The following is a 26,132-nucleotide window of genomic DNA, read 5'->3' as shown; positions in this document are numbered from 1 at the left end:
ATGCTTATAGTATGAAGTATCTAAGGATATTTGTAAGTAACTTTAAGGAAAGAAAATCACCTTAACAAATTTCAGTTATTTGTAATTAACCTACTTAATTAAATCATAAAAAAGAAGTAGGAAGTATCGGTATCCATGTGTTGTACCTCAGTATGAAAGAAGTCAGCATGTCAGTTTGTTATATTCCTTCCCATTTGAAGGAAATTCACTGTAACCTTTTGTTTGCTTCTGAGAAACTTCTGGTGAAAAGAAATGGTGTTTTGAATTTGCTGAAGTTTACAGTCTTGTTAGATCTAATGATTGCTTCAGTCGTGATCTACATTACCCTGATAGATCCTAATGAATTGTAAAATTAAATGTCTGCAGTGCTATATATGTGCATTTCACATTAAATGCAAAGTTATTCTGTGATCTAGCATTTCTTTTCAGTGTGAACTTTTATAGAAAAAATAATTAGATGTAAGCAGCTCACTGAAGTAATTTGTATTTTAATTAAGGTAATGTAATTAGCTAGATTTCTTGAGTTTAGATACCTTTGGAATATATGAAAGTTTAATTTTTGGTATTGAATAACTCTCCTGCTCCCCCACTAATTGTGCTGGTTAATTAAACAGTGACATTATGCACTGTAAAGAAGATTAGGCAGCATCAGTTGTTTATGTTTGTAATCTTTCTTTTGCAGGACCAAAGAATGAATTGTTTCTTTTTTATGGGAAGGGACGCCCAGGAATAATACGGGGAATGGACCTGAATACCAAAGTATCTGATGAATACATGATTCCTATAGAAAACTTAGTCAATCCTCGTGCCCTGGACTTCCATGCCGAAACCAATTACATTTACTTTGCTGATACTACCAGTTTCCTAATTGGACGACAGAAAATTGATGGCACAGAGCGAGAAACAATCCTCAAAGATGGTAGGCAATGCTAACTGATAGTGACATTCAGAGAATCTCACTCAGAAGTTGAACTGACCTTTACAGATAATTTAAAACTTTGTTTAAATCACCCAGTGAAAACAGAACCAAACTAGGCCTTGAACAGAGTTGGAGACTTTTTTTTTTGTTGTTGTTTGTTTGTTTTTTGTTTTGTTTGTTTGTTCTTTAGAACTTCCTATTTATTTTTCCATACTGGAGGAATGTTAAGTTTGGTTAAATTGCTCTGCTATGACTTCTTTGTCTGTTTAGCCTCCTACATTTCTCCTACATTTCCACTGTATTCTTTCAGTAGATACAGTGGATCCATAATGTAATTCTTGTAATTGTTCACTAAACTATCCAATGTCCTCATGAATATTGTGAGACTTCTTGCCTACAACCTGTATCACAATGTGGTTTCTGGAGTTTATTCAAGCAGGTTGGCAGAGGAAGACTTTCTGTAGTGCTGTCACTTGAAAACTAATTAGGGGAAAAAAAAAAAAAAAGTGATTTAGCTTTGTCTTTCCTAATGTATTTTTCCTTGTATCTGTGGGGAGAAAAAAAACAAAACAAAACAAACAAAGAAAAAAAAAAAAAAGAAAAAAAAAACAGGAAAACCTAAACACTTATGAGAATCTGAACTAAGATATTTGTACTGCGTATTATAGCAAGTAGAAAAACTATCAGCAGTTCTCTAGTTTCCGCCCCTCCAACCACACTGTGCAGAATCTCCCTGGTCTAGAGGCACATCTCTTCATATTAAATGCTATTTCACTAATTAAACCTTTAGTCTGTCAACCCTTCTTTTTCTTTAACAGACATTTTTCATGAAAGAGTGCTTCAGCAAGATGTAGCTACTGCCTCAGTTGAAATACATTCTGCAGTAATTATTTTATAGTACTCAATTAGAAAAAAAGGCAGTATGAATATCCATCTTGCTCTTCGTAGAGCTTAATGTCTCTCTTTGTAAACTGAAGCTTGAGACAGTGAAAGTAACTAAAATATTATTGCCTTAATGCAGGGATTTTCATTCCCCATGATTCATAACCCATGTTTTAATCCAGCTGTCTCAGAGACATCTCTCCCATTTGCAGTGCTGCGGTGCTTTTTTTGGTATAAGGTCTCTCTGCAGACCTTAAAGTCTGCACGCAGATCAGGAGTAGCTACAAGGAGCTTGGTGATAACATAATAAAAAGTGGCTGAGTAAATAACAAACACTCAGGTGCCAATCTGGTAATTCTTCACTGTGAGTATGGAAATGGATAACATACATCACAGAACCCTCTACTGCTGAACTTTAACTAAACAACACACATTTCATTTTACAACAAGCTAATCCAAATGTGGAGTACAGGTAGAGTGGACAGTATATAGACTTAAACATTAAAAGGTCATATCCTTGCTGAAAGGTGTCAGACAGGTTGAGCTTAGCCTAAGCAAATATGCAAATATGAATAAGCATTGTATACCAAATCAGTAACTTGATGAGGTTCTTTTAAATAACGTTTAACTGTAATTTATACTCTTTATAAATACAACATAGCAAAATGCCAAAGCACTACCAAAAGAGTTGTGGATTATTTGATGATGTATTGTTGGTGCTCCTAATACTTAAAAATAAATAAAATCAGTGTCATTCTTTCCTCACTCATTTTCCAGAAGCTTACATTGTTAGTTAGAACTTGATGTATTTTCATAACTTTAAGGAATGTTTAAAGAACACTTGTTAATGTATTTATCATGATTTTTAAAATTAATATGGCCTCCAGCCATACCACCTCAGCTTTTATTTCTGTCAGCTCTCAAGAACTCAGCAGGGATAGATTAAATCGTTCCTTGGTGGAAGGCTACTAGAGAAAATCAGGTGTGTCAAGAGGTGGTTTAATATTCGCTCTGTACAGCATGCTGCTAAGGAGCTCTATCTGTGTCATTTCTCAGATGAAAAGTTGTCATTTTTTGTGACTATCAGGTTTTGCAAGAACAGATATGCTAGCTCAAACAACACTGTAACTCAGATAATTACAGTTTGCCTACATGAGATACATGAGAGCCTGATCCTACAAGCTGTTGACTGGCAATTGAGAATGCTGAGCACCTAACACTGCTGGAGTTTGATTTCCGATACAGCTTCAGCTGTGATTTCTTATTCTTCACTTTGGAAAATAAACTGCTGTGTAGTATTGATAACTATTTGACAGCCCACAGCAAGGCTTATCCCAGAGTTGGCAGCACAACTGCAATACTAGTGTACTTTCATCAGCAGCAGAAAATGCTGTAATAAAGGTTTCAGATTTACTTTTGAAATACATTTTTTAAATTTAAAATCCCTTATGTTATTTGAGGTGACTGTGAACCTTAATGGTTTATATTATTCACTTGGAAATATTAGCAAGGATGGGCAAAGGCTAACTTTTTGTTTTAAAAAGTAAAGGTAATTCTACAGAGATCTTTGGAATATATCTATCTAGCTGGTTGGTATACAGAAGAACTATTTTAAAAATATATATATGCTTGTATTATGTTTAGTATTTTAGGCAATATTAGTGCACATGATTTAACTGACATTAATGGAGCTAGGCCATTCTGTATGAAATTATATACTGTGCTTATAATCTCTTATACATTTAAAACTGATGTGGTAAATTGTTGCTTTCAGAAATACGAGTGTTTAAAAATCTTAAATCTATATATGAGCTTCAGTTCTTATGTTCAAAAAAACTTCTCATTTAAATATGGAAGCTTAGATGTTACGTATCTTTAATTCCTGTTACTCTTCAGCTCACTGAAGTGGTAGAGTGTATTTTGCAGTTCAAGAAAACAATCAGACAACAACAACAACAAAAAAAGCTAGCAAGTGTGAAATACCTCACAACTTTACATGCATACATCGCCATTTACATACATCTCCACGTGTGCTGAAGTTAACGTTGGCGATATGCTTGGGATAGAATGATTACACATGCTAGAGAGATTTCTAATCCTAATCCTGAACTATTCTAAACTACATTGTTAACTTGTTCAAGACAAGCAAATTCATTCCTCAAATATATAATCCCATGTTATTGACAGGAATTTCCTTCCTTTTATTTTAAAGAGTATCTTATCTGTATATTTATCTTTATTAATCCGTGTGATTTGTCCACTGCCATTGTACAGAGGGAAAAGAGGGAAGATACTTTTTTTTTGTTTTGTTTTATATCGGGGATACTGGTAAGGGAAAAAATTCTAAAAAATATTACATGGCTGTCATGCTATAACTTTTGCTGAAGCATACTTATGGAAATAACTGTCTTAATAAGGGGATTGTTGTTATTTTAGATTTGAAAATACAGTACACATGTATTACTGTATTCTTAACATACTTCAACATTGTATTTTAAATGCATTTGCATTTTTTTAAAGGAAATAATTTAGGAAAAACGTACTTAAAAGCATTATGTCTCTGCTAACTTGATAGGGATATAGTGACATTACAACTCTGAAAAACATTATTCAACGTAAAGGCTGTGAAGTCACTTGTCATGTTACAATGCTATTGAGATTATAATGACACCTTTTATAGATGCTTTTATTGCATCCAAGTGTATGAAAAGCCCAGTATTTCATTTTTGGGATAAAACTCGTATTTTATCGTGGTGTGTTTTTGATGGTACCCTGTACGTTATCTATGGGTTATAGTAGGCAGTAAGTTTTTTTCAGTCTGCTAAATAAGTTATGTATATTGTGACTAGGTGAAAGTGCCTTACATTCCCATCTGTTATGAAGAATTTCACTGGTTTCTTATGATAAATGGGATAATTTATTAGAGCTATAGTCAGTAAAGGCATTTGTGGTCTAAAAAAAATAGTATTGGTGAAGAGTTTATCCCAAGGAAAACAGGTCTAATCTGTTGAAAAAACAAAAACAAAACAACCCTCAGTTATGCTGAAATTATTAAACTTAGTCAATACTAATTCCATACAATTCCATTCCTTCCTTCCAGCCTTTCCATTCCTTCCTTCCCTGCACCTGGGGCACAACAACCCCAAACAGAGCTACAGGCTGGGAGATGTGTGGTTAGAAAGCTGCCTGGCAGAGAAGGACTTGGGAGTAGTGGTTGACAGTCGGCTGAATATGAGCCAGCAGTGTGCTCAGGTGGCCAAGAAGGCCAGCAGCATCCTGGCTTGCATTAGAAACAGCGCGGCCAGCAGGTCCAGGGAAGTGATTGTCCCCCTGTACTCGGCTCTGGTGAGGTCGCACCTCGAGTGCTGTGTTCAGTTTTGGGCCCCTCGCTACAAGAAGGACATGGAGGTGCTCAAGCGAGTCCAGAGAAGGGCAACGAAGCTGGTGAAGGGTCTGGAGAACAAGTCCTACGAGGAGCGGCTGAGGGAGCTGGGACTGTTTAGCCTGGAGAAGAGGAGGCTCAGGGGTGACCTTATTGCACTCTACGGGTACCTGAATGGAGGCTGTAGCGAGGTGGGGGTTGGTCTATTCTCCCATGTGCCTGGTGACAGGACGAGGGGGAATGGGTTAAAGTTGCGCCAGGGGAGGTTTAGGTTGGATATTAGGAAGAACTTCTTTACTGAATGGGTTGTTAGTCACTGGAATAGGCTGCCCAGGGAAGTGGTTGAGTCACCATCCCTGAAGGTCTTTAAAAGACGTATAGATGTAGAGCTTAGGGATATGGTTTAGTGGAGGACTTGTTAGTGTTAGGTCAGAGGTTGGACTCGGTGATCTTGGAGGTCTCTTCCAACCTAGACTATTCTGTGATTCTGTGATTAGTGCTTACTAATTGTATTATGGTGAGGCATCTTGTGTGACAAAATTTGAAAGTTTAGAGTATAGCATTACCCCTGCACAATTTTGTTGTGGTAAAGATAACTTGGACTATCAACCTGAGCTGTGCCAAATCATGTAGGAGTGACTGAGGAGGATAAGCAATTCCACCCAAAGTTTTATCTCAGAAAGCTATTAATGTGAGCAAAGCTTTGGGAAGGCCTGGGGCAGGTGGCAGTCAGGTAACCACTGGGTACCGCCGCTCAGGCCTCTGTCAGGTGCTTCCTGCTGCTGGTGGCTGGTGTTTGGCTCAAAACAGCCCCGAGGTGCTCACAACCAGACCCAGACACTTCAGGGGGACCCGGCAATGACAGGACACCCCCGGCTGCCACACAGCAGTGGGGTGGGGGTGACAGGCAGGGTTGAAGCATTGGTTGAGATGGGATGGAGTGAGCAAAGCATGCCTGAAAAGTAATGGGATTATCAAGGGCTGGTTACCTGTAAAGGTATTTTGTGAGTGCTGAGAGGGGCATGCTGTTTGCGTGTGTATCGTTTGCTGTGTTAACGATTTGCTCCTGTACATAGATGTGGAGAATTATTCAAACTGTCGTGATGTTCTTGCTTGTGTGCTTTGCATGGTCAATGTATACTTGTATAATGTATAACTACAATGTATATTTTGCTTATTTTTTAAAAATAATGATATTTTTGATCTGGGTAAAAACAAGATAATTTAGATGGAATACTAGGGCTAATCCTGGAAGCTTCTCCTGACTTGGGTGATATAACAGGTCCGGGTTAAGATTAAGTAGGATTTTGTTAAATAGTGATTTGTCTGAGTCCAATTACAGTTAGCATATGAAGGGCTTATGGCCTAATACACAAATTTTATGGCCAGTAGGTTGTTTTCAGAAAAAATTAATTCTGACAGACACAGCAAACTTCAGTATTGTAATTCAGCAAATATAATTAACTCAATAAAATAATCTAATTTAGCTATATTTATAATACATTGTCCATTACTGACATCAATGGATAGTGTTAGAACATGAATTTATAATATTAATCCTTTATTACTGCTCCTCCCTTCTCTCTTAGATCTCGATAATGTAGAAGGCATAGCAGTGGACTGGATTGGAAATAATCTTTATTGGACAAACGATGGCCACAGGAAAACAATTGCTGTAGCCAGACTGGAAAAGGCTGCTCAGAGTCGGAAAACTTTGTTGGAGGGAGACATGTCCCACCCTAGAGGAATTGTTGTTGATCCTGTCAATGGGTATGGTCTATCATGTTTAATTTGTATCTTTATAGGGTAAATACAGGATTGAAGTGTGCTTAGGATGAGTCTGTAAAGCCACATGGTAGTCTAAAATTCTGCAGCAGTCTAGTCTATATCTCTAATTCCTGTCAAGAATTCTTGCCTGAAGCCTTGAGAAGAATGTGTATGCTCAGTCACAGTTGAACCTATGTCAAGTTAATTTGAATGTGAGTCACCTTTTGCTTGAACAAATTGAGTGTATCAGACATGTATGTATTTTTAATATTAGGTGAACTTTATAATACTCTTCTTTATTTCTCTCTTTTTAAGTCTCTATTTCTCAAGTTAATTAAGACCATATCATTGTACACATTAGTTTACAAAAATAAATGAGACAGGTATTTTTCATTACTAGTATAATTGGTTGTGATAGGCTGCATAATAAAAAGAACATTATATTAGTGTGTTATGGTTGTGGTATACCTAAAAATTCACTGATATATTTATTCAGAAAATTGTCACTGGGGAATGATTTAGGCAGGTAACTCTAGTGTAGCTGGATTGATTGCTTTTTTTCTAGTACTAGAATGTATTTATACTATCAGGTTTTCACTTCTGAGCTTGTCCTTGAGGAATGGAAGTGACTGTGGACAGGCTACAATTAATTAAGGTCAGATAGTAAGAATGTAAAATCAGACCACAAACCATAACCATACCTACAATTACTTTGTTAAATTTTCCAGCTCACTAAATGCATGGCACAGGAAATAGTGTATGAAGATGTATTATCTGGAAAGGACTATTATATAAAACACTTCTCTAATAATATAACTTGCACTTCATGATCATGCTTCTCATGGAACCTTTTCCTGAGGGATAGCGTTTATTATGGCATTGTAATTATGTTTAGAAAATATTAGTCTTGATTTAACCAACACAGAAGTATTAACTGCATTTTGAGATACAATTAAAGCACATTAATGTAAATGTCCATTACTGTAAGCATGTTTTAGCTTATGACATGATAACTAGAATAAGTACATACAAAAAGTTAATGGAGGAAAGCTCATTAATTGCTCTCTAGCTGTCATGTAAATATGTGTAAAACATTTTGGCCTTCAATATAAATTCCATACCAACCTGTGTCTTTCCTTGAGCTTTACAGCATATATAGGTTTTAAAATTTTGTGATTAAATGCATTTTTTTTTTTTTTGAGTTAGACATAAAGTGAGGTTTATAAGCCTCATGGATCAAAAATTTGTTTATGTTCTTAGCATATATTTCCAACGATACTAAAAGAACCCAATACAACCTTCTTCATATTAGAATCATGTTAGAAAAGAAATAAAAGATGTACGTGGTATATATTTTTTTCCAATTTCTTACATAAAAAACAAACTGATCAAATTATTCTTAAACGTAAAAGTGATGTGAATAAAATGCTTGACCAGTAGATTTGAAATTGTTTGCCTGAGTGTCTTTTGAAAGAAATGGATTTGTCAGGAAAACAGTTTTTTTCTTCATTTTTTTTCCTTCCTTTGGAAACATGGAGACAATCAGGATTAAAATTCCAGGATTTTATTCTTTAAAGTAGCAACAAATTAGGTGGATTGGGATTACAGAAATTATTTCAGAAAGTTTCATTTCAACAGTTTTATGATTCTAAAATTAGGTGAGACACCTATAGACCTAAGAAGTCATGACACCTTTAATACTGGGAAGTAGGACCATATTTGTTTAAGAAACATATGATGTTTTTACTCTATTTAATGCTTAATAATGGCAAACCCATATTTGGCTTTAAAGTACATATCTGTTACAAAGTATTTTCCTCATATTAACATTACCTTCCATCCCAGGATCTGGAATTCTGTTTTGGGGCTTCGTAGATTACATACTGGCTTTTATGTGTTTCTTTCCATGAACCTGTGCTTTCCTTTTTTTGTAAGAAAAATGTGGTATTAGCATATTTGCTACCCCTCAGCTTTTGTGTAAGTTCAGGTTATGTATTTTAAATTGTAGAGATCAGAATTGTCACCAGCAAATTATGTAATAAGGCATCATTCAATAAAAAAAAAGAAACAAAAAAGAAAAGTAAACACAGGGTGTGTTTGTAATGGCCAGTAGAGAGTTTCTCAGAGAACTTATCTGAGTGAACACTGTTAGATGACTTACTGCAATATTTGCTTGATTTTCCAGAGTAGCGTAGGTACTTATTTTTTGTAGTTGTTTTGGTTATCTACACTGCTGCACTTAAAACTGCTAAAATTACCTCCTAGCCCAACTAGATATTTTTCAAATACTTATTCTAGACATCTAGTTCTAAATATTTTTTGTAAGGGATAGACTGCTCATAATAGTTTTGGAGTAATTTGGTTGCTTTCATGTGGGATGTGAAGTTCACAGAACATCAGGGTTATCCTGTAGCTATTCAACTAGAGTGCAACTAATTCATGTATTGAAGTTTTTTGATAGTATTAAGTATAATAATAATAATTAAAAAAAAAAAAAAAAAAAAAACAGATTTGCATCATAAAGGCAAATTAGACTTGGTAAAAACAAACAAACGAAAACCCATAAACTACACAACAGTTAAAGTACAAATTTCATGACAAGGTCAGTAAAATGCTGGTTTAGTAATCATAATTCTGGTGTGATCAAAAAAGGTCTTAATTCTTTCACATCTCATGTCAGTCCATTTGGCAATCATGTAATTCATTACAATATGAGAAAAAAATCCTTTAAGTGTCATTTTAGCAGAATCCAGCATACATGGAAGTAAATATCATTATATAGCACTGGAAAGACATGCAAAGACTTGCAAAAGACAAAATTACTCTGGCTTGTGGGTATACTGTTCCAAACTTCCGTTAAAAGTCTACAGTATTATTCACATTATTAAAATGGTATCTAAATGTTCATTTTTTATGATTTCATAGCTGGATGTATTGGACGGACTGGGAAGAAGATGAAATAGATGACAGTGTGGGAAGAATTGAGAAGGCATGGATGGATGGCTACAGTCGGCAGATTTTTGTAACATCAAAGATGCTATGGCCAAATGGTTTAACTCTGGACTATCATGCCAATGTGTTATACTGGTGTGATGCCTATTATGATCACATTGAAAGGATATTTTTGAATGGAACTGACAGAAAGGTAAAAGAAAAATACTGCTGCTTTGCCACAGGCATGCTCTTTCTCTGGATTTTATTGTGTTACGTTAAAAATACTTTTCAAGCTTTTTAGTCTGTGTAACCCTGTAGCATGTCCAGTGTCATCTCTGCTGAAACAAGTGATGTTGGCAGTCTCCTGCAGAAGAATAAAATACAGCTTAAAGTTTTCATCCTTACTTTAGAAAGTGACACAAAAGTTATTTTTTTAATTAATTTTTTTTTTTTTCTCATGTGACAATGAATTTCAATTTGATTGATCCACCAAACTACAGAGAGCTTTTCAGGGAGGAAAAAAAAAAAAAAAAAAAAAAAAAAAGAATCTTCTTTTGACTCTGCCAGAGTGAGGCTTTCATTTAACTGTACTGCTTGATGAATCTCAGGACCCCATTTGAACATTTGTGGTACTGTGCAGAGGGGAAGCACTCAACAAGTGCAGTCAGCGATGGAGAGAGATTGTTTTAGTTATTACTAATGGCTATATTACCTAGATACAAATCTTTATAGAAGTCCTATGTTGTTTTCTAGAAGGAACAAGCACAGAACAGACTTATGGAAAACAGCTGAAGCTTTAGACTGGAAACTGATCAAATGGGGGAGGTTTAGCATCTGTTTCGTAAAATTAGTACCTTGACAATTGAATTTTTTTCTTTAGCATTAATAGAGAGTGGCAGGCATTAAGTCCTTTGTCTTCTGTGTAAGCATTTTTTTTCACAAATTCACTCATCCTGTATTCACAATTCCCTCCATATGATGGCCTTCATAGGACCAGTGCACAGATCTCTAGTATTGCAAATAGCAACTGTAGACACCGTTCTGCCTGGTACTCATCCCTGTGCAAGCACATACTGCTTTTAAAATCCTTTATATTGGATTATATGCTCTTAAACCTGTATCAATGAAGTAGTGTTGCAGTTTGTCACAATAGCTAGGTTGGAGTTTACATTTAGTACTTCTACTTTTGCTCCAAATCCATTAAGGTCCTGTAATGGTGGGGGCAGGAGGGTAAGTGTACCGGGAGTAAGACAATTTTAATCAGAGATCTTTGTCTACTTTCTGTGTTAGACTTGTTGGAAAGTTCCTGGACAGAACAGGTCTAAACAAGTAAACGCAGCTGCCATGAATTACACATGGATTACTAGTGAGAGATGCTGTTTTTGCCTCCTGCTGTAACTGCTGAATAATAAGAAGCACCTGTCTTTATAGGCTTTATATTGAAGTGTCACAGAATTATTCTGTTGTTGGTTGTTGTTGATTTTTAAAGGTTTTCTTGCATAATCCTGTGCTTTAAATAAACTTTAGAGAGGTCTGAGTAAATTGTATGCATCCAAAAATAACTAGAAGATACCTGATTTTGATGCTGGGTCCTTTGTTATTTATTCCAGGATATTCTGGTTAAAATATAACTGGGTCAATGGCATCTTTAATTCTGTAAGTGTTGGTATAGTGAAGATTTGGGGTCTGGGGAATTTCTAAATTAATTCCACCACTAGTTGGTAGATGATTGACTGATGAATTAATTTTTATCAAAAGCAGTTAACTGAGGTGTTTTGACCATTAAATAAATGAATAATAAATAAATACATTCCAAACCCAAATAGAAAAATTGAAAAATTGAAGGTGCTGTTTTGTCACCTCAAAGCAATTGTATTTTAACAGTTTATATCTCCTTGTTCACTTGGGTATGTGTCTCTAAATAGAGACAAGGTACAGAATCTGATGAACTGCTTCACTGTTTCTGGAGGCAAGATAGAAATACACTGTTGGGCATTAGTTCAAGGAAGTAGCTCAGCCAACAGAAGAATACTGAAACTTAATCATTCCAAACAACATCTGCTATGAAGAAGTATAAAGGCGGCATTCCCAGAAGTAGATGATGTAGAGTTTTGCTGTCTTCTATGTCTTTCTAAATTTAATCATTCAAATTAATGTTTTTTCATGATGGTAAATTCAAACTGTTTTTTAATAGTTTTTAGTTTTGTTTTAATTGTGTAGGAATTACAAATATTTTTAAACTATTCCTCTTTATCAGACAGATCTTGTGTGGTAGTATTTCTTGTTAACGAGTCCTGAGACTAGAGCTATAGCAAAGACATTCCAGCAGTCAATAAAATAGAGACAAGATTTGGTTATAATTTCTAGTTCTGTTTATGTTAATTAACCAGAGGCAAAGGATCCATGGAGAAAAATATTTTTTTTACTGTTATGGGAACCAACTGTGGCATGTTTTGTTTTGGCTTGTTTTTTTTAAGTTACCCCAACCCAAGATAATGGGGAATTTAATAAGCAAAAATAAATAACTAGTCTCTGCTCTTTGCTTCACACTTGAACAAAAATAAGCAACTCATACACACTGTTCTTTGCTTTTGGTAGAAGCAGGAGTGCTGAATTAAAAACCTAGCTGAGGTAAAATCACTCTGAAATATGGGATTGATTGTTTATAGAAGAGGATTTCAGCAACATTTTAGAAGAAGCAAATATTTGATATCTTTTTACTGAACATAATAATTGTATGTTTACCTTCATTCCTGTGCATTATCTGTTAGAATCCACTTAAAATGAATGTATACGAAGTTCTTAAGTTAACTGTTGCTGGTGCACAGAACAGCTTTACACTATTTAATTTCATTACATTTAATTGCTGTATCTACACATTAATAATCTCCTAGTGTCAGTTTTCCTGTTTTCTATTTTATGTTCTCTGTAATGTATGCTAAGAAAAAATAATTATTTCAACCCTGCCAATGATCACTAATTAATTGCAGGTAGTCTACAGTGGAAAAGATCTGAATCATCCTTTTGGATTATCGCATCACGGAAATCATGTTTACTGGACAGATTATATGAATGGCTCTATTTTCCAGCTGGATCTGGTTACAGGAAATGTGACACTGTTAAGAAGTGAGAGACCACCTTTGTTTGGGCTCCAGATTTATGACCCACGCAAACAGCAAGGTATTAATAAGATATAATTTCTCAAAGTTCTATTATAAAAGGATATTTTCCATGCTGATTATGGCATGACTAAGACACTTCTTAATGTCCATTGATGTTAAAATTGATCATCTTGTACTTATTAAACATAGTGAGCCAAATTAGTATAACTAACTGTATTTCTTCCGTGTTTATTACTCTTTTCCTTGTGTGTGAGGAAGTGAAGATATAAAACAGAATGGATAATATGTACACATTTGCTCATACGCATAAAATTCATTGTTTAATTTGCTTCTTCTTGGGTAAGATCTTCATCAGCACCACATGACTTAGTCTGCTGAAAGTACAAGGTGCTGTTATACAGAATCCAAGCCAGTGGCCCCTGAGAGTAGCGGAAAAATAGATTGTTTGTAATATTGTTTATAATAGATTGTTTACTACTTGTGTCAGTAGAGAAATGAGATAAAAAACATAAAGTAGTATGGATAGAGTTTAGAAAATGCACACAATTTAATTTACATTTGTATTTTACTGAAGAAAACTTTGGAATCCATTTACTGCATACAGAATTTAGATAAGTGTTGAATATTTGCTTTATTTAGTGAGAACATATTTCTGGGTAATGTCTGCTACCAGAGATTGAAAGCATGAAACTAAATAACAGGAATGAATATAAGTAAAATACTGTTTTAAAAGTGGACTATGTTAAATATTAATATTTTTATAGATCTCAAAAAGACAAATGTCAAGCCTGTTGGGCTATCATTTTTGACATGTACAAGTAGAACAGTGTTTCCTGTCCCACAGTTCCTACAGAAAATCAAGGACCCTCAGGTATTTGCAGTCCTGCAACATTTGATCCTGTACATGAACCGAAAAAGTAACAAAATAGAAATTTCACCATTTATCCCAATGCTATTTAGTACAGATACAACTTAAGATGTACTTTGCTCGGCTGTAATAGCCAGTATATTAAAATAGTAGAGTTTTTTTCAGGTTTACAGAGCATCTCACAGGTACCTTGTCACCAGGCTTAAAATTCAGCTGTATTTTCACAGTATCATCAACAGTATGCAGCAGTGCTTGTTAGAACACCTGACAGCTGTCAGTAACTTCATGTGAACTGTATATGGCTTTTGGGAAGAAACAACAGGGGAAAAGAAAACAAAGAAATAGCAGATGTGTTCATCAAAGAGTAGTGGAATGTCTGTCTTGAATTCTGTCTGCTGTTATCTCATTATACTTCTAATTTATGTTTCCTTTCTCTTTTTTTTTTTCTTAGTCTGCATTTGTAGTCCCATTGTTTGAATACGTGCAACTGTAATTCAGACCATTTCTATATATACTGTTGGATTTCTTAAAACTACTAAATTCATGGCAATCTGTCAGCACACGAAGATGTGACATATTAAATAATTTCCAACATTTATTCAACTTCTAAAACATGAGATAGAATGCTTTGAGCTAATGATGTAATTGTTTTTTATTCTTACAAGCTATTGCAACCTGTAACTGAAATTATTTTTATATTATAAGCTGTAGTAAACAAACTATGAGAATAACCCTCCCTAAATGGAGAGGATAATAGAAAAAGGATCTTCAAATGTTTACATACTCAAAAAAGAAAAATAAAAATAAACATACAAACAAAACTTGTTCTAACATGGCTGTTAGTTTTAAAGTTCCTTTTCTTGCTTTTACAGGTGATAATGCATGTCGTGTTAACAATGGAGGCTGCAGTACTCTTTGTTTAGCTATTCCTGGAGGCAGAGTTTGTGCCTGTGCTGATAATCAGCTTTTGGAGGAAAACAGTACAACTTGCACAAGTAAGCTTTCTAAAGTATTCACTGGAAAATATTTTAAAATGTCTGATATGATAAAGGATTTAAACATTTCACTTACTTCTTTTACAAAATATCAGAAATACCAGAAAATTTCAAGATAATAATCTATATGAACTGGTTTCAATGGACTTAATATCTTTAGTTGAAAGCAGGCATAGAAAATATTTGTTCTCAAGCTGTTCGCAAAATCCATCATTTATACACATAATATGTCCTTACATAGGCTATGCAATTTTTGCCATCGTTTCCTTTCATTTCTTCCTTGGATACCTTCATCGAAACTCCAATAAAAAAAAATAAATAAATATTCATAATAAAATGTGGGGTTTAAAATTAAAGTTAATATCAGATAACATGCATTAAAAAATGCACAATATTTCGTAACTTAAAATCCTGATCGATCTTTTTGATCTCATTCATTTAGTTCTTGAGATGTAGTATATAAAACTTTACATAGCTCTCCAGCTATAGACCTGGTACAGCTGAGTAAAGCAAAAGGATTATTTCATAGCATGATGAACATTATTGAGTTTACAATTACCTTCAACTTGATGCAAATGCATGGCTGGCAGAGCCATCTCTGTTGCTAAAGAAAATGTTTTCTTTTTAGCAGAAAATACTGGAAGGTGGATTTACCACTGGTAAGATGGAATGTAAGCATTAGGAAGAGAGGCTAGACACTTTCAGATCTCAGTGAAGCATCTTTCCTCCTTTTTTTCCCATCTGACTTCAGTGCCTAGCTCTTTCCGAAGACTTTGGTGTTCCTGATAGGGTTATAGAGTGATGTGTTATATTTTACATACTAAAGATTCTGAACCTTATGTTCTGAAATGTATCTGTCTGGATTTACCAGTAAGCTTGTAGCTTGCTACTTAATTCTGCCTCCATAGAATTTTATCCTTTACTTGCTGAGTTTGTACCAGTGCATAATGCAGGTGTTTGAGTTGTTGCTTAGCTACGAGAATCAGCATTTCAGTAATCATTTTCTAGCCTTTAAACGTGCAACAGAATTTTGATTGTCTGTAAGAATATTTTATTTTTGTTGTCAGTGAGGCATTACAATATTTTAAACTGGTATTTTTACACTATCATCTTATGCATCAATTAAAAAAAAAAAAAAAAAAAGAATGCCATTCTGTTATGCGTTCTTCCATTTATTAAAAATACATTACCTCAACTATACAGTCAGGTCTGCATGCTGTTACAGACTTCAGGATGAATTACCTAAAAAATACAAAGTTTACTAAAAACTCTTCTGAAGAGTGCTAACAAAGAATTTGTATCTATTTATGTAGAGGTAGTATTGCATTCTGTATGTATCAAGCTGATCAATTACATGTGCTTCTTGGATATTTTTCCTAGTTAAACAGGGAGAAGTGCTACCACAGTTGTGTAAAGCTGAACAGTTTCAATGCAACAATAAGCGTTGTATCCAGGATCGCTGGCGCTGTGATGGGGATGATGACTGCTTGGACGGCAGTGATGAGCATTCTGAAATTTGCTGTATGTATTCTTTTAAATTTTAACCAGCATTTCATACTTTATTTAAAAACCTGGAAACAAAATAATACATCTGTATTAAGCACAAGCAATAATCCTGAAGTCATTGATGTAAATCTTTCATTTTCTTGCATATAATAATAGTAATACTTTTAAATGACACTCATGTACTGGTTTCAAAGCTTAGTACAAAAGCAGTATGTCAGTCATCTTTTGATTTTGATATTGTCATTTCTAACTCTTTCTGTGGAGGATTTTTTTTTGCTTTGTTCCCCATTATTGTACTTTTTAAATATGGTCATAGAATAGTTGAGGTTGGAAGGGACTTCAGGTTGTCTCTAGTTCAACATTATTCTTAAGCAGGATCAGCCTCACCTTGGCAGCTGCCTTGATAGGCAGCTCAAGGCTAAGTACAGTACCTGATGGCAGGGAATGAAGATGAGAGAGACAGGTAAATCTCTCTAGTGCCTACATGCTGAACAAGAGGCAATTGACACAAATTGTAAAGCGGGAAATTTCATCTGAACACAAGGAAACATTTTTATACTGGGAGGGTGGTCAAACATTGCAATAGATTGCCCATCTATGGATATATTTGAAACTCGAAAGGACATGGTCCTGGGAAACCTCCTGCAGTTGACCCAGCTTGAGTGGGGGATTGCTCTAGGTGATCTCAAAGAAATCTCTTCCTATTTGTATTCTGTGATTCTGTAATGTTTTATTTATTTATTTATTTAAGACAAAAGACTACAATACTTCCAGTTATAGGAAGATGTAATCTGTCTTTAAAAATTCAGTTTCAGTAGAGCTATAGTATTGTTGTTATCTTTACTTTAGAATCCCAGTGTTGAAATGAAAATAGTAGAAAGCATACCAATTATGTATCTGTGTCATTTCCTGGAAAGGAGAGTTGCAGCAGTGAAAATTCTTCTTCCTCAGTCTGTTGCAATGCTTGGCTATCTCTATCATTAGATCATTCCCCTAAACCAAGTCTTCTTGCAGAAATGAAAATTCATTATTTATTTTCCTATCAATTTTAGACATGATGAACTCTTCAACTGTGAGGCATTGTTCTCTTTGTCTGAAAACTTCCATTATGGTCTCTCATTCTTTTTTCTGAGAGACAAAACAACTCCAATGTGTCCTCTTTTTTATTATTATTTTTTCCCAATAAATTGTTTGTTTTGTTTATTAGTTTGTTTAGATTTCTTTGCTCTTTATTGAACATTATAAAATGATCCTTAGGGTTGGGTGTCCAAAACTGGATGTATGTACTTCTGCTGAGGTCTTTATGAACCTGATGAGGCTGAGAGAATTTGTTTGTGAGGATTGAGAGTGGTGTTTATATATCCTTGGGTAAATCTTGCTTGTTTTACAAAGGCTTGATGTTGATGCATACTGAGTTTGTCATCCTTTATAATCCCTCGGTCTTTTTCTTCATGGCTGTTACATATATATATATATATATATATATTTATCCTGCATTTATGTATTTTGATAGCTCCATGTAGTAGTTGTACTGATTTAAATCCTAATTATTGTCCAGTTGATCTCAATTGTAGTGCTTACTAACATTGTAATACAAAGGATTCTTATACTTAAATAAGGAGTTCAACTAGTAAAAAGTGTGAGAAGGAAAATCTTTTGGCAGAGTTGAATTTATTCTCTTTTAAATTAGTGTAATTTAGACCAATTCATTGATCAAAGCTCGTAATACTTCGGGGATTTATACAGATATAAATGAAATCATAATCTGGTCCCAAACCTGTATGTGACATACAGTTAAAGAGTCCACTACGATAGCAGTAATCCCTTTTCAACAGTTGCTATAGTAACTTCAATAGATTATTTTTTTTTAATTAGCCTGAATTATTTGCAATTATGAATAGAATACACACTCGTTAAATATATATAAGCAAAAGCTTAAATACCATTTAAAATAATATCCATGTCTCTAATAATAAAGTCAGATTTTAAAAAAAGTCTTCCTTTTTTACTTCTATCACGTGTGATAGCAGTTTTATTTGCCAGTCATATTGCAAACTAGGCTGCTTCATAAGTGTAATACAACTTGGAATACCTTTTTCCTCAGATTATTAATTAATCTTTATCTCAAATGTTCTTGCACCCTCCACACAGAACACTCATGAAGGGTTCACGTGCTATTGGTATCACACTCACTCTGTGTTGTTTTCAATAGGAAGAACAGGTAGAAAGGTCAAAGATAAAAGCTACTGAAATGTCAAGGATAAGCCTGCAAGATGTCCTTTCATTTTAAATACCATTTGTTTCCAGATATATGTTAAACTTTAAAAAATAGACTGTGGATGGCTGAGTAGGTGGAAGAGAACATAAGATTTTTTATTTTTATTTTTTTAACCTAGCATTTGAAACTGTGTATAGTTTATTGCTCTTGTGTAGATGAGCAAGATCTGCTAATAATAGACCCTGTTATTAGCATAAAAGAAGCAGAACATACATACTTGTCACATCTGGAAAAAGAGGTCAGTAGTATTTACATAATTTTTGTGCTTTCTAAGTCTTCCTTCTGATATTTGGTAGCTAGCAAAAACAGGTTTGTGAGATACCTTTTTCCCTCTTGAATACCAGATCTTTTGTCACTTTTACACTGCAGCGTATTTTACTTTTTGACACCTGAATTTCTCTGGTAAGTAAAAAGGAAATGTATATATGGCCATTGATAGTAACGTGCATCATTTCAAACACATTTTATAACCTGCTCAAATCTCTGCTCACTGTTGAATAATATTTTGGATATGTACTTAGCAATTTACATCTTTGTTCCCTTTGGTGTTCTGTTTTGTTTTGCTTATATGCACTTCAGTTTGCAAACCTCATTTTACATGGATTAAAACAATAAAGCAACTCAATGACATCCTTTTTTTAAGGAAATAGCAATATTGTGGCAGCAAAGCCCTACGAATGCAACAAAGCCTAATGCCAGGCTTCACAGAGGATCATTATTATTTTAAATCAAAACTGAGTACCGAATTCACTCATATTCTTTCTCCAGTTCCCACTTTCTCAGGCAGCATGTGTCCCTGTAGTCTACCAATATTATTTGTGAATGATGTGGAGGACAAGCCATCATGGCAGTTGAATACTCAACATATTTTCTGGAACCGTGTGAGGATTCTTGAATGTTTCATCTTTGCCCTTCAGAATCTGACATTGATCATCTTCTGTCTCTTTGTTGGAATGCACCACTCCTGTTCTATATATTCCCTGTATCTTCACTCAGTGACTTCAGCCTGCCTTTTGTTTCTGTCTGGTTATAAACTGCCCCTTGTCTTCCTTATGTGGCTGTTCTGAGAAGTTGTATGGAGATGTTCTGAAACTCAGACGACTTGTGAAGTGCCGTCAAGACAAGGCACTCTTTCTTTTTGTGCTTTCCTACTCATATTCTAATTTGCACCAATATTGACATTTTTGTATAGCTTCTCTTTGTTTTTACTTTTAAGAAACCTGCCTGCCTTCCTTCTCCCATACTATGTTCCATGTAAATAAATAGACCTGTACTGACTTGGTTTGGGGTGAATTGAAAAGAAACGTATTCTCTCTAGGCATGGCATACTGAATGTTTAGATCCATACTTAATGTTCCAAACGTGTAATGATAGTTTTGGATCTCATTTTGGAATTTAGCATGCTCACGTTAAGGTATTCTTAAGGTAGTCTTGAGTATTTTAAAATACTTGTTAGTAAGTGTTTGTTCCTTTACTTTTAAAAGAAAAGGTGTCTGAAATTTGGTTTGTTAGACATAGTCCTCTAGCATCCATGCATTGGTACTAGAGAAAAAATATATATATATATCCTTCTGCTAAAAATTAGATAGTCTTCAATGATGAGTAGCAAATTTCCCAGGCTTACAGAAAAGTCAATGATTTCTACAGAGGGGCAAATCTATTCAAAATCTATGTGTAAGTTACCTAGAAATAACAAGTTTAATTAGATGTATGTAATGTATGGCTCAAAATATTTTTGGTTAATTTAACCTTACTAGAGTTTAAGATAGCTAAAGTATTTATGGATCCAATTAAAATTTGAGATAGATGGAGCCATATTTGTTCCTTTCGTTAGCGTAACATAATAAAAGTTTGGTGATACCTGGCTGCTGATAAACTTGACTTGTGAGAGAAGTGTTCAGTTGCCTGTGTTTGCAATTCAATAAAGATTTGCTTTTGTCATTTTAAACCTATTGTGAAATTGCCTTTTACTTGACAGCTGTGATGTTTTTATTCATGTTGCCATGTATCTCTACCTAAATCACTGCCAATTTTTAATACATTTTATGTATATATATATTTATTTGATTTTATATTCCTAATGTTATTTACACAGAACATAAATGTGAGCTTGATGGCAAACAATGGATCCGACAATTTACCAGTTTTTGTTACCTTTTGCAACATAAACCATTAGATCAATTTTTACTGTATTACTTCTTAAAATTGTTTTAATCCCAAATCTTTTTTTTTTTTTTTTTTTTTCATTTTTATTTCAATGTTTTTGTTTTCATTTTGGAAAGAAATACACAGCCCTGTTCCACCCCAGCTTAGGATCTGGGTACATTGTAGAAATTGTAAAATCTCCTGTTCAGTTCAAGAGGATTTTAAACAAATATCTTTCAGTATTATATAATCCAAGTTACAAGAGATGACATCTTTTAACAAATGTGATGGATATGTGCATCCAGTCCAGGTCATTTGAGTGCCATACTCCCAAGCATGTAAACCGGCAGGTATATGGTATAGGTTTACTAGCTTACCAGCCGGGCAATAGAAGTTCTTTTATGGATCCTTTGTATTTTAAGCCTATTGAAATTCTCAGGTGATAAAATTCTCTGATAAACCTTCAACTTCATGTTTTCATGTACCAAACATAGCCTGAAACTGTGGGATGGCTATCACTGTATTTTCAGCTGGTATTAACTGCCGTAGTTCAAATAATGTGAAGCTCAGGAGTTTCATCTATAATATATTAGAGGCATGTAGAATAAACCTTGCATTTGCGCTTTTTTGGAAACAGAATTTTGTGTGTTCACTTTTGATGTCTTTTCATTTGTACTTGTAAGATGCCGCTACCTTTGTCACTTAGTCATTATTATAAGAGGATTTCCATATTGACACTAGTATAATAGGAAGTTCTTTACTATGTATTTTTAATTTATGTTTAAATACTCAATTTTTTTTATTGACTGCATTGCTGAACTATTTTTATATTGTACCAATGATAACCACGCTAACTACATCATCATTAAATATAATTTAATATACTGTTTTCAACTCCTTTTCTGATCGTTTTCTTAGGAGAAATGCTTTTCTGTTTTTCTTTTCCCAGTCAATCATAGTTGTCCTGACGATCAGTTTAAATGCCAAAATAATCGCTGCATTCCCAAGAGGTGGCTTTGTGATGGAGCTAATGATTGTGGTAATAATGAAGATGAATCAAATAAAACCTGTGCAGGTAAAAACTTTACTTAATTCCAGCTCCATAAACTATTCAGGACTGCTCTGAGCTGAACTGAAGTGGTCTACTTTTAGTAATCTATTATTGCCATTTTAAATTAATTCAGATGTTGATGCACCTAAGTCTAGAATACAAATTATGTTTCACTTAATCCTTGTGCTTGACTGTGCTTTCCAAAGTAATTCAGTACTTAATCTATCCATATAAGTTGACTGTCAAAGTACTACTTAGTTGCATATTTGTCCCCACTAAATCTTTTTTGGCAGTTGGAATTGTTTGTTAACATGCTGTGAAGAGTAAATTTCATTTTATGCTGACAAAAGCATAATTTCTTACTCAGTTTCCTTTTGGTATCTTGAAAATTGTTTTCATTTGCATTTGCAATTTGTTAACTATATAATGGATTTATAAGGAAATACCAAGAGCAAGATTTTCACTAATCCCACTAAAATAAATCATGGAGTTTCAAATCTTGAAGTGATGGTTGCTGCTGGTCAGTAGAGTGCACTAAACAATCATTATGCACAAAACATCAGACATCAATAAGCTGATGGCCATTTAAAACTGAAATCCATGTACCCGAACTCATTTTGCTTGATTTAAAATTTTCTGCGTACTGGTTGTTATTTGTGTGGTCTGGCTAAAAAATGTCTAGCACAAATACAAACCTATAAAGTCCAAGTCACCATTACAATGTTATTGCAGATCTTAATATATCTTTATATCATTTGATATTCAACTGTATGATTGCAGGATTAAGAGTCTGATTTGAAGACCATGCTTTGCATCCCTGTGTCAGTTGGCTGTGGTTTGAATGTTGTGTTCTTTTTCCTTTTATTTTTTGCACTGGCAAACACTATTCACATTTAGAATAGTTCTTTGAACTTTTTTAAGCTTGTATTCTATTTTGTTTGGGGTTATTTTTGTGAAGAAAAAGGAAAGGTTAATTGAATATAGCAAATGAAAAAGTACCCTCTTGATTATTACGGTTTCTAATGTATGAGTCTTTTTTAAGTGTAGAGTCACACATAGATGAACTTCAAAAGCTAAAATCTGGACTCAAAGTCTGTGTCATTATCACTGGCATTGTAGTTACAGGTTCACATTTTGAATAAACACATAAATAGTGTCAGTTTTTTTATGGTAGATTGATGATTGATGATATTCATCAACTTTCAAAATACTTTATGTAGTTATATAGTATAATTTTTTTACTGATCTTTGTTTCCTCATAGGAAAGACATACATCATATACTTTAATGAACCATTACAGTTGCATATTTGCAAATGCAAAGATTCCAGGAACAGTAAAGCCAGGCACGTTATACACATACTATATTTTTTCTGTGTAAATAAGAATCTCAGTAATCATTGTTTATCTTATGAAATACTGTTTGTAAATAAAAGACTTAAGATCCCAATTGCAAACTAGAATTTTTCATACCCTGCTTTTTGTTTATTTCAACTCTAGCGCTGTCATTTTATCAAGTATTACTGCTCTTCTGTCACCTAGTTTTGTATATTTATATGTAAGAATGTGTTTTCTTCAACATAGGAAAACCACTAAGAATTACACAATACAGAGGTAGAACACAGTCCTGCAGATTACCTCAATTTTCTCTGAAATCAAAGGAGGTGAATGATGTTTAGTCAGACAAAGTAAAATAAACAGCCAAGCCAGGAGATGCTACCTAGATTTGCAACTTCTACATACAGACATGCACCAAAAGACCTAACAGATTTAGTCCATTTCCCTTGCATTTTTGGAGTGTTTTGTCTTGACAGCAAGAACATGTCAGATTGACCAGTTTGCTTGTGGGAATGGACGCTGTATTCCGACATCGTGGCTGTGTGACAGGGAGGATGACTGCGGAGATGAAACTGATGAAATGACATCCTGTGGTAAGTGAATTTTCTCTTGGAAAAAGGTAAAATTATTCTACAGAAAGTTCAATATATAAGGTTCTCTTTTAATGCAAGCTGACACATAGAAAGAGTCTGAGGGGTCTTCTTTTCTTTTTATATGAACTGAAGATACTCTTTCTGAAATGACAAATACAATTTATTTGATTAATAAATAAACCAAACGAAGACTGCATATTCTATTAATGAGTTTTAAACTACAATACCAAATATGCAGATCAGTTAATACATTTCTAATTTACAATCCATTATTAAATACTGTCACCTTCATAAACTGATCTTTATCTCAGCCGCATACCTGGGCTCACTCAGCATAGTTTGATGTCAACAAATCAATGTGGTATTTTGTAGAAAATAGAATCTTTCTTGGTTTTATAATGAGATACTAATTATTAGCAGCTCTGATGATTCCTGCTTTACTGAGATACTGCAAAGAGAGATGCACTCTTTCTAATCAGCTGCTTCCAAGCAATTAAAGTTTTTATAAGTCAGCATGACTGCCTTCATCTGTTTGACAGGTCACAGGTAACTGCCATGAGTCTGAGTGCAAAAAGGTCAATGAGCTGTCTGCAAAATATTGTATCAGGGTGTTACCTGTTTACAAGGTAATATTTATGATATTATTTGACTTAGTAGTATGGATTAGTAAATCAATCCACTTACTAATATGGATTAGTAAGTGTGTTGCAATATTATAGGACGTGTTTCTGGAATGACTTTTCAAGAGTGTTTGAGAAAGAATGCTGAGACAGAATATTTTAATAGCATCAGCCAAGCAAACACAAAGTGATAGGTTGCACACGAAATAGATAAATATAAACTGTATTTGTTAGGATACTTAGTAGTTAGACCTGTATTTATTTCTCAGATGTGTTTGATAATTCTGACTTGGTTCACTGTTACAAAAATACACTGTTTCTTAATCAAAATTAAACTATGAAAATACTATAGTTGATTTTTTTTTCATTTTTTTTTCTTTTGAAAATTTTTATTGCTGTAAACTTTCAGTAGAGTTATTCAGTAGAGTTCTGTTACTGATAACAGTTTTTCTGCAAAACCCTCCAATACTGATGAAGCCCTTCCAGTGGAAAGCAAGAAAAAAACACGTAGAGAGTAAATGTTTAAGTGAGAGTGGCTGATACCCCTGTGCTCCATAAACATGAATCTCAAGGTCCTCAGCTGCCAGAAAATCTATAGAATAGGATCCAGTCAGTAAATTCTGTTGATTCATAATCCTTTAAGTTTGTTTAATTTTCAATTACTCATGACTGGTGATCAGCTAATACCCATTAGTTGAGTTTACATTGTTACTTTTTAAGGCCATGTGTAATTTTCAGCACTATTTTCTTTTATAACTTCATTCAAGATCTTTCAAAAATTTTATATGTACATAGTAGTTATGTTTCATGGAGTATTAACTTGTTTTCTCTTGTCTTGTTTCTCATTACATTTTAACAATTTGTTAAGAAACAAAAAAGCTTATTTGCTATTGATAGTACTTGATATCTGATCAATAGATGAGAAATTTGATAAAAGTGAAAAAACAAAAGCATTAAGTGAGTGAAAATGCATTAAGGTAGGCTTCTAATTGCTATGCTGCAAATCAGGTAAGATTTGTTGCCTGCCATGTGCAGAGATAGAGAAGGTGACTGCAGTGGACTTGCTGTATTTTAGCCTCTGAAATTACGGTGCTTTCTGTAATGGTACTGCATGGCACTTGATACTGTAATAGTTTCTGTGACTGGCCATACCTTGTGTTCTTGGTCAAGTTAGACATCTTAATAATATCTTTGTAAGTTTGCCCCATGTTTGGTATGGTATATTCTGTCAGCTTATCTGGAATATTTCTTCAGATCACTTAATCAACAATTAGTTTACCCGCTGTCTTTCAGTTTGGCCAAATTTTACCTATGTTCCATATTTTAGGATCTTGCTCTTTTATGCCTGAGTACTGTGGTTGTCAAATGTGTCAAATATTTGATTTTTCATTCTGCCTTACAATCTGATGGCTAATGGGCAGCATTGCTGCTATCAAAAATATTTAGCTTTCCAATATTATTTTATAAAACAGTTTAAAATTCATTGTGTATTTAATAGTTATCAGTACAAATAGTTTTTCACCTGCACCAGTCTTCATTTAAGAATAACTTTTGACTTATATTGGTTCAATAACTTACGTATACTTATGCCAGTCTATAGCTTTGGTGAGCAGGATGGGAAAGGTGATGCCAGTATCAAAATTCATTTTTTTTTTTTGCTTAAAATACAACCATTGCTAAGAATCATGGCATTCCTGAAGACCCTCCTTATTTTTATTGTGACTTAAGATTGTG

The 26,132-nt window shown here is 34.1% G+C and overlaps 1 protein-coding gene across 1 annotated transcript in view; it reads left to right on the top strand.

Moving 5' to 3' along the window:
- LRP1B (LDL receptor related protein 1B) overlaps window positions 1-26,132 on the top strand; it is a 674,736-nt gene that overhangs the window by 415,510 nt on the left and 233,094 nt on the right. The window contains exons 11-18 of the mRNA XM_035332355.1: window positions 683-919; window positions 6,773-6,953; window positions 9,876-10,095; window positions 12,875-13,064; window positions 14,747-14,869; window positions 16,250-16,390; window positions 21,748-21,873; window positions 23,662-23,778. Coding sequence (XP_035188246.1) covers window positions 683-919; window positions 6,773-6,953; window positions 9,876-10,095; window positions 12,875-13,064; window positions 14,747-14,869; window positions 16,250-16,390; window positions 21,748-21,873; window positions 23,662-23,778 — 1,335 coding nt within the window. The remainder of the gene's footprint in view (window positions 1-682; window positions 920-6,772; window positions 6,954-9,875; window positions 10,096-12,874; window positions 13,065-14,746; window positions 14,870-16,249; window positions 16,391-21,747; window positions 21,874-23,661; window positions 23,779-26,132) is intronic.

Source organism: Oxyura jamaicensis, chromosome 7 (genome assembly GCF_011077185.1).
Source record: "Oxyura jamaicensis isolate SHBP4307 breed ruddy duck chromosome 7, BPBGC_Ojam_1.0, whole genome shotgun sequence".
Taxonomy (NCBI): Eukaryota; Metazoa; Chordata; class Aves; order Anseriformes; family Anatidae; genus Oxyura; species Oxyura jamaicensis.
Note: the sequence above shows the minus strand (reverse complement) of the source record. Positions and strands in the feature narration are given on the sequence as shown.